Genomic DNA, 13,535 nt, shown 5'->3' on the forward strand with positions numbered 1-13,535 from the left:
CCGCTTCCATTCGTTCCGAGGCTCTAGTCAAAACAAAGGACTTCCCTGGCTTCTTCTAGCCCTTTCTCGTTGCCATCAGCCCCCGCATGGGATGGCGTTGGCTCCGGAATTTCATTGGCTACAAAGGTGTGGTCAATCATTGTCGCCATCAGCAGTGACTGGGTCCGTTCAGGACCCGACCAAAGCGGACGTGGTCACTTGTCCGAAATGGCTTGTCAAATGACGTCTTGTAACTCGAGACTGGAAGCACGCAATGGGTTGAGTGGGGTGACGATCGAAAGGCGGCAAATACAACTTTCCAACAATGTATTGGTTGATCGGAGAAAACGCAGACCGGCGTCGGCACACGAGGGCAAAGTCGGGGCCGTCCGATGCTTAAGTGGTTAATGAATCTTTAAAACAAATATGTAAATTGTACACCTTTTTAAAAATCTTAAATATGATTTTGATAGGTCTTAGACATGTATTGGATTAGCCAGTAATAAAACAGTAATTTCCTCCCCAACAATTCATATGGAATTCTTTCATAGTCATTTTCCTTTTGTTGACAGTACGGTCGTTAGGGATGGGTACCGAATTAGGCACTTTTAAAGGTACCTGCCGAATCACGTCGGTACTACCGAGTACCGATGCACGTGAGATCCGTCTGTGCCACATTTCGGTACTGCAAAAAATAAAGTGAAAGTGTGGTTATTTGAAGTTTGGATTTATTTTTTCACAACTGAGGTAGGTAGATTCTATTTTTAGAGACTAAAGTACCTAAAAAGAGGTACCGTTGGGTACCGGTATCGAATCAAATGTGAACGGTACCCAACCCTAACGGTCGTGAAATAGGTATTCAATTCTATTCAAAGTGGTCTTAAAAAGGTCTTAAAAAGTCTTGCATTTAAACCAGCAGAAACCTGTTGTTTATTCTTGAAAAGCGCATGTGAACGCATAAAAAATTGCTACATTTATGCCTTGATCGTTTTATAAATGTGTTATACAGAAACAATTCCGTTTGATAATATTCATTAATTTCATTAATAACATTCTTGTCATTCTTGTAATTCCTACACTACACCGTTAATGATATATAAAATATCATATTATATTATATACCCATTCAATATGCACATGACAGAAAATATTATATGCAATATAATATCTTCTGTCATGTGCATATTGAATGGGTATTATTAATCTACTATTACTACTAATACTAGCCCGAGAGAGTAGGTCAAATTTGGGCTGGTAGCTCTCGTCTAGGTGGCAAATTAAAAAGTAGATCTTGGTTCAAAAAAGGTTGGTCACCCCTGCTGTAGACGGTTCTGGTTTTAAGTAAACAGTCAGAGCCTCTGTATTTGGTTGAGGAGAATTAATGTAGCTTTTCTTCTCTATTGTTGCTGTTTCATGTGTGATATATTGGTATCGGGAATTGTTCTATTTTTTCGAAGATAGGATAACACAAGGAAGTCTGGCGTGTCAATATCATGGACAATGAGAGCTAGTAGCATGGAGGGGGGGGGTGTTCTGGGCCGCTGGAACTAACTCGAGGTGTCGTGGGTCTAACTTGGTGAAACACCAGTGAAGGGAGGTGCCCACTTGATAACCCTGGTGATATTTAGATTTGATTACGGATCCCCATTAGCTGGTGCCATAGCAACCAGCTGGTCTTCCTGAGGTCCACACAAAAAAAACATACAATTATTATTGCAAAACCAAATTATTAAAAGTCAGTACTCAACACACAATGCATAATGAAACTAACAATTAAGATGGCTAAAATTACATGCAAGCACAGAAAACAAAAACAAAACAAAATACTTTACAGTGTTAACCCATTAATTGCCAATAACGTCGTACGACGGGTTTCAAGTTCATGCGAATTCTGCCAATAACGGCGTGTTTCAAGTTCATATTTCATATTTTCGCCATGGTATTCATATTTCACTCACGGAGGCTGGTCTGATGCTGTTTGAGCCGGCACAACTCTGCAACGCTTCAATACTGCCACCTGGTGGCTGATCGGCGAGTTGCAACCGGAAGTGGATCTCTTGTGACCCCGGTGCGTCTCCCTATTCCGTCCGGCCACTCGTTTATCGTTGCAGGACTCTAGGCATACACCGTGGATATGAATCGTTGCCATAACTCAATAATCTACATAATTTGGGCGTGTATTAGTAATATACAAACCGGAAATGGATCGCCTCGATCCCCACCACATAACTGGGATCTGTTTTTGCTCCACTCTCATCGCCCAACGGTAAGAGGAGACTGACGTGAGTTTCAGCGTTTTTGATTATTATTATCCATACAAACTGCTCTGATATATATATATCACCCATACTACATGAAGCATTTAACGACGATCACGGAATTATAAACGACCCCCCCCCCCCCATTCACCCGCGCATGATCAGTCATAATGTTTAGGACCATGTACAGATGACATTTTTTATATAGCGTCGATCGGTATCAAACGACATTTGATAATCTAATATGTGACCCAGTCTGGTGATGTAGCCTACAAGTCGCCAGGGTGAAATGACAGATAGACACAATAAAAAAAGATTTTTTTTTATTTTTTTTTTGTGTGTTTTTTTTTTTTTTATATATAACTACAGTTCGAGAGTTGAAGAACATATTTAGTACAACAGCGAACAGATATAATAACTCTAATTGTACGAATTCTGTGTTTAAAAAAGGCCATTTTGAAACACAGTTTGTGCTCTCCACAGAAGAGAGGTGGGGGCTGGGTTTATTTTTGCATCTGAATAGAGCTGCGTGTTGGGATTCAGATTCACTGAGCCAGGTAAAGGCATTCACACAGAGAGAGTCATTAACGTTAACGATGGACGCATTCAGGTGAGGGTAGTTGTCCACGCCCCCCCCCCCCCCAAACTAGCTGAAGTGTGAACATCTTTGAGAGACGTTTTCTCCCCTTGAGTGTTTTAGACAACAGACTGAGTTACAAGATTTAAATGAATATATGATATTAAAAACATTCTCATATTTCAAAGTATGACACATCATTTGAAAGCTTACATTCTGTACTTTCACAATCTGGAAAAATCTGGAAAATGAAAATGGAGACATGTGGGCTAAAGCACTGGTCGCGGTCACATATATGCATTTATGCCTATATCTCACGTTCTAGTAATTACTGCAGAAAACGATAAAAACATCTTTTTTAGATGGTATTTTCGTATGAATGTGTGAATGAAAAAGTAAAACGTTCCTACATCCTGAACGATAGATAATCGATGTTGAATGGGCCATAGTAATGTCAATTTAGCAATACAATTTAAAAAGTTATAGCCCTGCAAAGAAGGTGAACATCTCCATAGACTTACAGCGCTGGCCGAGAGGGGCATTAGATGGTACTTTAAGACTAAAATGTTGAACCATATCATTTACTGAGGAAGATTCAGGTAGGGCGGGCGCACCTACCAGATGACTAGGGAACTCACTGGCTGCTGACGGGCTAAAGAAACGTTTTTTAATAGTATAGTCTGTACTGTTTTTCTCAAGATCAGGGACAGTCATACTAAAACATAGCAGATGGTGGTCAGATAGCTCCGGCCTTTCAATAATTTTGTCGACAGTGATTCTCATACCTCTAGAGATCACCAAGTCCAGGGTGTGGCCGTGTTTATGTGTTGGGCCGACAACATGCTGAATAAAATCAAAAGAGTACAACAACTGTAGGAAGCCCACAGCTTCAGTATCTGATACATTCTCCACATGAAGGTTTCCGTCGCCTGTTATCAGGGTTCTGTCGTAGTTCTGTGGAACAGATAGATAGAAGTTCAGCTATTTCTGTTAAAAATAAGGTTTTACTGAGCTTTGGAGGACGATAAATAGTCATTATTAGCACAGGGGATTTACTCTCAAGTATGGTGGCCTGGTATTCAAATGATGAATATTTGCCAAGAATCAGAAGTTTACATTTTAAAGTGTCTGAGAAAATATTTGCCAGTCCACCTCCTTTCTTGCCCTCACGTATTGAGTGCACAAAACTATAGCCCGCGGGGCAGGCAGCGGCCAAAGTTACCGCTCCATCAGAGCCAAGCCATGTCTCCGTTAGAAAGATAATATCTAATTTCTCATCGCAAATGATGTCACTAACCGATGAGGACTTGTAGAGAAGTGACCTAATGTAATTTGCATATATAAACATAAAACTCAGAAAACTTGTAATATATTTTTTCTTAGTTTATATGTACATAACAAACTGGGAAGTTTCATAGTGATATCTATTCAAGTATTTTTTTTCCCTATTAGGGGGTGCTGTCTCACCTTAACACTTTGGCTGCCTAAGGTTAAATTCATGATATACCATAGATTGCCAGCGCTATTTGTCTATGGAGAAAGTCCCCTTCTTTGCAGGGCTATAACTTTTTAAATTCTATTGCTACATTGCCATTATTAGGGCCCATTCAAAGTCCTATATGTATTGTTCATTGTGTAGCAACGTTAAACTTTTTCATTCACATATTCATAGTAAAGTATGGTCTAATGTATAAGTATGTTTTCATCTCTTTCTGCAGCTTTCTCCAGAACGTGATATATAGCCCCAAATGCATTATATTGATGATGAAATACAGTTTGATGGCAATCAGCGCGATATAAAAAATTCCAACTAGACGTACTTCTAGAAGTTACTACACGTCATCTGATGTTGACCGGATGGGCGAGGGGGCGTTTATAATTCCGTGGGCAGCGTTATACCAATCATCTAATGTGGGTCAAATGTTGATAATAGAAGTTAGTATCGAAGACGGTAACGTTACACACTGAAACTCACCCCAGTCTCCGCGCGCCGTTGGGCGATCATCGTAGAGTAGAAATCTTATCATTATGGGATATATTTTTACCCGGTCCATCTCCAGCTTGTATAATGGTATATACGTCCAAATCATGTTGTTTATCGAGTTATTGCCAATCGATCACCGTGTAGCGTGACGAGCCAGAGTCCCATGACCTATAGCGAGCGCCCGGAAGTACTACGGACGTCTAGGACAACCTCTATGCCACATCCTGTTTGGCGATTGCGCCGATCGGCCACCAGATGGCGCTCCTGAACCGCCAGAGAGCTCAGTGGGTCCTGCTGGTGGATCTCAGGCCAGCGGAGGGGACATATGAATCCGATCGCAGATTTTTGAAATATTGATATAAGGACGACGTAACGCGTCCTCTGGCAACTTTAGCATGGCCAGCAAAGACGTCTAAAGACGGTTCCCGGCAGTCAAAGTGTTAAATACAATTTAAGTTTTTTTTTTTAAAGTGAATCTACTGTAAATGTAGCAGAGGTTTTGAGGCAGGTTATTCCAAAGAGTTAATGCTCTAAAAATAAAAGATCTCCTTAAAGCAGGGGTCTCAAACTCAATTTACCTGGGGGCCGCTAGAGGTAGAGTCTGGGTGAGGCTGGGCTGCATCAAATATTATATACCGGTATGTATATAATTAATATTTTTATTTCTTTTTTTACTTTGATGTCAAGTAGGGGGCCACAAAATATCATCCAGCGGGCCACAATTCTCGAGTTTGAGACCCCTGCCTTAAAGTGTTCCTTTTTGGACCTGGCAATTCAAGCTGCCCACTACTGGTGCTGCTCTCACTGTCTATCTGTCTACACTTTATAACCCTGGTGATATGCTGCTCTCACTGTCTATCTACACTTTATAACCCTGGTGCTATGCTGCTCTCATTGTCTATCTATCTACACTTGTTAACCCTGGTGATGTGCTGCTCTCATTGTCTATCTATCTACACTTTATAACCCTGGTGATGTGCTGCTCTCATTGTCTATCTATCTGCACTTGTTAACCCTGGTGATGTGCTGCTCTCACTGTCTATCTATCTATACTTTATAACCCTGGTGATATGCTGCTCTCACTGCCTATCTATCTACACTTTATAACCCAGTGGTGATATGCTGCTCTCACTGCCTATCTATCTACACTTTATAACCCTGGTGATATGCTGCTCTCACCGTCTATCTATCTACACTTTATAACCCTGGTGATGTGCTGCTCTCACTGCCTATCTATCTACACTTTATAACCCTGGTGATATGCTGCTCTCACTGTCTATCTATCTACACTTTATAACCCTGGTGCTATGCTGCTCTCACTGTCTATCTATCTACACTTTATAACCCTGGTGCTATGCTGCTCTCACTGTCTATTCAATTCAATTAAATTCAAATAGGCTTTATTGGCATGAAATATTAACATACTTATTGCCAAAGCAAGTTCAACATACAAACAATAACATATATATTAAGCAATAAAATATCATAATATTAGTAATAACAGTAAGGACAATCAACAAGAAACATATTAATTTACAAAATAGTCACTCGATCGGGTAGTCATTTTTCAAGTGTGGCCACTCAGATACATTTACAGGGCTTGTTCTCTTATTTTGTGACAACCGTCTACATATTTTGCAGCTAATGCAGTACACTGACTTTTCTCCCCACACATGTATAGTAGCTTTTGGTGATCAGGGAGATGGATAAACTTTGCATCAATTTTGTTTATTTTATCAAAGAAGACTTCTCTTAGGTCCTTGTATTTCTCACAGTATAGCAGGAAGTGAGGTTCTGTCTCAATGTCCCCCTGATGGCAAAGTGAACACAGCCTGGCCTCTCTGGGCAGCCAGTTTTGCCTGTGACGGCCTGTTTCTATGGCTAGACTGTGTCCACTCAGTCTGTACCGTGTAAATGTTTTTCTTAATTTTATCTCATTCACAGTAGTCAGGTATTCTGCCACCATGTACTCTCTGTTTAGGGTCAAATAGAATTCTAATTTACTTTGAGATTTGGTTGATTTGTTCCAATATTCTATATAATTTTCTTTTTGTTTTGAGATTATTTGGTTGGGCCAGATTTCTTGGTATCTGTCCTGAAGCGTTTGTTGGCAGAGATTTCTGACTATCTACACTTGCTAACCCTGGTGATATGCTGCTCTCACTGTCTATCTATCCACACATTGGGTTGTGGTGTCATTGGGGGTCATGTGGTAGGTATGTATGTAGCATCTATCTATCTACACGTTGGGTTGTGGTGTCATTGGGGGTCATGTGGTAGGTATGTATGTAGCATCTATCTATCTACACGTTGGGTTGTGGTGTCATTGGGGGTCATGTGGTAGGTATGTATGTAGCATCTATCTATCTACACGTTGGGTTGTGGTGTCATTGGGGGTCATGTGGTAGGTATGTATGTAGCATCTATCTATCTACACGTTGGGTTGTGGTGTCATTGGGGGTCATGTGGTAGGGTATGTAGCATCTATCTATCTACACGTTGGGTTGTGGTGGCCAGTCATGTGGTAGGGTATGTAGCATCTATCTATCTACACGTTGGGTTGTGGTGGCCAGTCATGTGGTAGGGTATGTATGTAGCATCTATCTATCTACACGTTGGGTTGTGGTGGCCAGTCATGTGGTAGGGTATGTAGCATCTATCTATCTACACGTTGGGTTGTGGTGGCCAGTCATGTGGTAGGGTATGTATGTAGCACAGGGTTCGAAATTAACAGGAGCTTGGGGCAAAATGCACTCGAAAATGGACCAAATGCCCTCGAAAACCAGTTAAGGGGCCGTTGTTTACGTTTTTTAGGTGATTTGACAAAGTTGTTGTAGAGTTGTGATATGCCATTTTCTTCTGGCATATCTGGCACTCGGCTTTTTGGGCATTGTCTTTGCATATTTTAAAGTGTAACCACACGTCTGATGACTTCTTCATCGACATGTCTGCTGCACATGTCCTTGTTGTTTTCAACACAGATAATCTCCACGTGCTTGTTGTAGAGAGGTGGAGTCGAGGCGCCACTTACTTTCGTTTCATTGGAATGGAGGCACAAGATTTTGGAGAAAAAAAACGTTTACATTTTTTTTTTTTACTTCGAAGCTTGTGCCATTGAACGAAGCTTCGAAGTATTTAAGACAGCCCTAGTTGTCAGCATGAAAATGACAGCCAAACATGGTACTGCAACTAAATAACACAAATACAATAGGCACATTTGTGACTGTTACAAATATAACACGTTTTATACTTGTGCTACAAGATTTTGGCCTGTGCTACAAAACTATCAACCTCTGTAGCACCAGTGCTATGTGCAAAAAAAGTTAACGTACAGCGAGTAGATCAAGCATCTGGGCAAGTATACGTGCCCTGATGCCTCGGTGTATGGCAGTGTAAAAAGGTTGGTTGCCCTATAAATATATATATATATATATATATATATATATGCGGTAATTAAATATATAAATGTAAATATTATTATTATTAAATGGGTTACAATTACAAATATGTGGAAGTGGAACCATATGGAAGGAGTAAGCCTGACGCTAAAAAGAAAACCCAACGCGCCTTTCTCAGACGAAAAAGAAAGTTTCGAGAGGAGTGGAAGTTTGAAGACAGACTAGACTACAATATGATGCGGGGGTGGTGAGGTGTGTGTGTATGTGTGTGTGTGTGTCGACTTCTATGTTTCAATAAATTATTTGCATTTAAAACTATTACCGCTGACTCATTCCTTCAGTCCACTCAAAATTATGCTAATATTCCTTATGTTGTTTATGATATTAATTGAAAATAGCGTATGAGAGTATTATATAGTAATAATAACACATGGCGATATACTAAAAAGCTATTTATAATTTTTGGCTGGTAAAAAATCTGCCTGGCTGGTAGTTTTTAAAATCTACCAGCCGGATGGCTGGCAAGTCAAAAAGTAATTTTTTTTCCCTGCTTCCTTTGCTGAACTCACTCTGATTAAAATGACAATACTCCCCATGCTTGATTATGGTGACATAGTCTACAGATCTGCATGTAAGACCTCACTCCACAAACTTGAGGTCCTCTACCCAGTGTACCCACTCTGCTATCCGGTTTGCCACCAGTGCCCCTTTCAACACTCACCACTGCACCCTTTACTCCTCCGTCAACTGGCCATCCCTGCACACTCGTCGCAATATGCACTGGTTCATGCTTATTTACAAAACCCTCTTTGGGTTGTCCCCCTATGTCACTTGTTGCAAATGACATCTGCCACTTACAACACTCGTTCTGCTCAACACATTCTCCTAAAGAATCCAAAAACATACACTGCACTCGGTCTAACATCCTTCAGGACTGCTGCTGCCAGGGACTGGAACAACCTACAGACATCTCTCAAACTGGTCACCTTTATGCCTATAAGTCAACATTCAAGCGCTCTCTGATGAACATTCTCACTGATTCCTGCAACTGCTTCTCAACCCAGTAACATCCCCAGCCCCCTGTCTGTCATGGTGCCCCCTCTCACTGCTACATTGCTTGTTGTATGTATATTTATATTGTATACTAATAACATATGTATGTCGGAAATGTTTAATCCTGAATTCCAATTTATTATTCAATGTTCCATCTCTGTGTAGATGATCTGGTGTCTAATTTATTATTCAATGTTCTATCTCTGTGTAGGTGATCTGGTGTCTAATTTATTATTCAATGTTCTATCTCTGTAGAATCGATCGGGTGTCCAATACGCTGACACCAGAAGACTCGGTGGTGCTAATGACTGAACCTTGTCTTACAGGTGGTGGGCTCGGCTGGATCGCTGCTGTCGTTCTGATTCTGTTATGCTGCGGTGCCTTTGCTGTTTATAAACGTGGTGAGTACCGCCTCTACACATTAGACGTGTCACGTTGGAGCTCATTAGTCATCCAGTTAGTTGTTAGCAGACAAATGAATCGGTGAAGGTAGTAGTAGGAGCAGTAGCAGTATTAGTAGCAGTATTAGTAGTAGCAGTAGCAGTAGTATTATTAGTAGCAGTATTAGTAGTAGTAGTAGTAGTAGCAGTATTAGTAGTAGTAGCAGTAGTAGCAGTAGTATTAGTAGTAGTAGTAGTAGTAGTAGTAATAGTAGTAGCAGCAGCAGCAGCAGCAGCAGTAGTAGTATTAGTAGTAGCAGTAGCAGTAGTAGCAGCAGCAGCAGCAGCAGCAGTAGTAATAGTAGTAGCAGTAGTAGCTACTTTTCCTCTCCAAGCCCTCCCAGAGAACAGTCGCCCTCTATCCCCCTGTCCCTGCCCCTCCCCGCTGGACAATCTTTCCACCCTCCCTCCCGCCACCTGGCGCGACGACACTTTGTTGTTGTTGCAGCCGACTATCGCATATGGTGTCTCAGGCTTTCTGTAGTCGACATGTGTCAACAAATGTACATGTCTGTTTGAATTTATGTTGTGCCGTTGTTACTGTAAAAATGTAATGATTGTGATATGATGTTGTTAATGAGATGATGAGCTGTACAGTATGTGTGTGTCACTGGAATTTCCCCAAGGGGATCAATAAAGGAATATCTTATATTATCTTAGTAGTAGCAGTAGTAGTAGTAGTAGTAGTAGTAGTAGTAGTAGTAGTAGCAGTATTAGTAGTAGCAGCAGTAGTAGTAGTAATAGCAGTAGCAGTAGTAGTAGCAGTAGTAGCAGTATTAGTAGTAGTAGTAGTAGTAGTAGTAGTAGTAGCAGTAGCAGCTAACAATATACTCGTTATCACCATACATAACGCTTATATTGAAACACGTTGACATTAGGGCCGTTCTTTCAACCTAAAAGTGCACTTTCTTCAACCTCGCACTTAAATTCCTTAGCAACCCGTGTTACCAAGTAAACAAATCATAGAACGATAGCCAGTTAGCCAGCCAGGTACCGACGTTAGCTCTCAGAACGATTAGCCACGTTAGTTAGCCAGCAACCAGCCAGGTACCGACGTTAGCTCTCAGAACGATTAGCCACGTTAGTTAGCCAGCAACCAGCCAGGTACCGACGTTAGCTCTCAGAACGATTAGCCACTTTAGTTAGCCATGGGTTAAATTCATGATATACCATAGGTTGCCGGCTCTATTTGTCTATGGAGAAGTACCCCTTCTTTGCATGGCTATAACTTTTTAAATTCTATTGCTACATTGCCATTATTAGGGCCCATTCAAAGTCCTATATGTATTGTTCATTGTGTAGCAACGTTAAACTTTTTCATTCACATATTCATAGTAAAGTATGGTCTAATGTATAAGTATGTTTTCATCTCTTTCTGCAGCTTTCTCCAGAACGTGATCTATAGCCCCAAATGCATTATATAGATGATGCAATACAGTTTTATGGCAATCAGCGCGATATAAAAAATTCCAACTAGACGTACTTCTAGAAGTTACTACACATCATCTGATGTTGACCGGATGGGCTAGGGGGCGTTTATAATTCCGTGGTCAGCGTTATACCAATCATCTAATGTGGGTCAAATGTTGATCATAGCAGTTAGTATCGAAGACGGTAATTTTACACGCTAAAACTCACCCCAGTCTCCGCACGCCGTTGGGCGATCATCGTAGAGTAGACATTTTATCATTATGGGATGTAGATTTACCCGGTCCATTTCCAGCTTGTATAATGGTATATACGTCCAAATCATGTTGTTTATCGAGTTATTGGCAATCGATCGCTATGTATTGTGTCGAGATCGAGTCCCGGTAGCCAAACAGAGTGCCCGGAAGTAATACGGCCGACCAGCACAACCTCCATAGCACTTCCTGTTTGGCGAGTGCGCCGATCGGCCACCAGATGGCGCTCCTGAACCGCCAGAGAGCTCAGTGGGTCCTCCTGGTGGATCTCAGGCCAGCGGAGGGGAAAAATGAATCCGATCGCAGATTTTTGAAATATTGATATAAGGACGCTGTAAAGCGTCCTCCGGCAACTTGAGCATGGCCGGGAATGACGCTTTTAAGCGTTTTCCGGGAAACGCTTTACAGCGTCATTCCCGGCCATGCTCAAGTTGCCGGAGGACGCTTTACAGCGTCCTTATATCAATATTTCAAAAATCTGCGACCCACCGCTAGCTTTTAAGCAGTGCTTGGTGGTGCAAATTAACCAGGCTACTACGGAGCCATAAGTGTTCGAGCCCCTGGCTTGCATCGCAGTCATGAAAGGTGCTACAGACGGCCACTGGCTTGCATCGCAGTCATGAAAGGTGCTACAGACGCCCACTGGCTTGCATCGCAGTCATGAAAGGTGCTACAGACGCCCACTGGCTTGCATCGCAGTCATGAAAGGTGCTACAGACGCCCCACTGGCTTGCATCGCAGTCATGAAAGGGGACTACAGACGCCCACTGCTCCTACATAGTTAGGACGGGTTAAATTATGTAAAGCACACAATAAAGAGACTCTCTACTTCTACTTACTGCTTCTACTTCTTCTGCTCGAACCTTCGGGCTCTAACCCGCTCTAAACCTTCAGTCCCCGAGCGCAAAGAGTGGTGGATTTGAAAGACGCCAAGAGGGGTCACGATGAGGGTATATATAATGGGAGAACATAGCTTCTATATCTTGCAGTCCTCCTTCCATTGATCCTCCGCTGTTAGTATTCAGAAAGAACGAACGTGCCAAGAGGCTTTGGAGTGGACCACTGTGGGTGTACTGTACGTACGCATGCATGTATGTATGCGCTGAACTTTATAGCTGGCTGGTCCCTGAGGCTCAATGATGCTTTGTAGGCGTTGGAAGGGAGTCAAATGTAAAAGGCAGTGGTCCTCTCTCCCTAATTGGCTCCCCGCCAGGACAACCAATCCCAACGCGAGGGATGCTAAAGTCAGTGGTCCTCTCTCTTTCTCTCTCTCTAATTGGCTATTCGCCAGGACGTCCCGCCCCCCCCCCCCAACGCGGGGGGTGCTAAAATCAGTGGTGTTTTATCTTTTTCTAGCATTTGCACTTGGGTTTAGTGACAACGTTGCGCTAAGCATTCCTTAACTTTGGGTGGGATTTTATTCCTCGGCAGTGAGATGTTTTACTTCCTGTTAAGAGACGGGTGGCGTATAGACGAAAACAAAAGGTTTTTAGACATCAAGACGTCACCGTGGATCGTATCCATAACCTCCGGTTTGTCCGCTGTGTCTGTTGTCGCGTGTCGTAAATGCGTCAATAAAAAGTAATTATAATTGCGTAATAATAATACTGAGTAATCTCCGACTTGTTATTGAGTAATGTTCCTTCTGAAAGTCCTAAATGGAAATCAATTTCAGCGATTGCTTTTTTTTAAGACGCGCGGCCCCTAAACCCAGGGCCACTGGTGCGCTGTTCACATTATGTCACCGTATGAACCGCGTAAGAACAGCGTCCCTTAAGTCCAATTATTAAATGGCAAGAGTAGCTCCCTGGTGTTCACCAGAAATAGAAACCGAAAAGGAAAATGAACGGGTGATAAATATCGGACGGCCTCTTGGGGTGAATGTTGATATTCATCATACGACACATTAATCATTTCCAAATGGCATGAGGGCAAACTATAGGATATTAATTAAGAGCTCCATCCTGGTAGGAATAAGAGTTAAGCATTATGCTTTAGTAGTAGAGAGTATTCCCATCATGGCCTAGTGGCTGTGTGTGTGTGTGCGTGTGTGTGTGTGCATGTGTGTGTGTGTGTGAAGGGGGGTTATTAACTTATTTGGCACTAACTAAGGTTAAGGGGCATGTAGTGGTTATGGTTTAAGTGGTTAAGGAATTAATGTAAG

At 41.9% G+C, this 13,535-nt stretch overlaps 1 protein-coding gene across 1 annotated transcript in view; it reads left to right on the plus strand.

Moving 5' to 3' along the window:
- Positions 1–13,535, plus strand: part of LOC311245552 (uncharacterized protein) — a 46,044-nt gene that overhangs the window by 24,410 nt on the left and 8,099 nt on the right. Inside the window, exon 6 of the mRNA XM_084335440.1 lies at positions 9,576–9,650. Within this exon, the coding sequence (XP_084191566.1) occupies positions 9,576–9,650 (75 nt within the window). The remainder of the gene's footprint in view (positions 1–9,575; positions 9,651–13,535) is intronic.

The sequence above is a fragment of the Notolepis coatsorum genome (assembly GCF_963971535.1).
Source record: "Notolepis coatsorum genome assembly, chromosome: 1".
Classification (NCBI taxonomy): Eukaryota; Metazoa; Chordata; class Actinopteri; order Aulopiformes; family Paralepididae; genus Notolepis; species Notolepis coatsorum.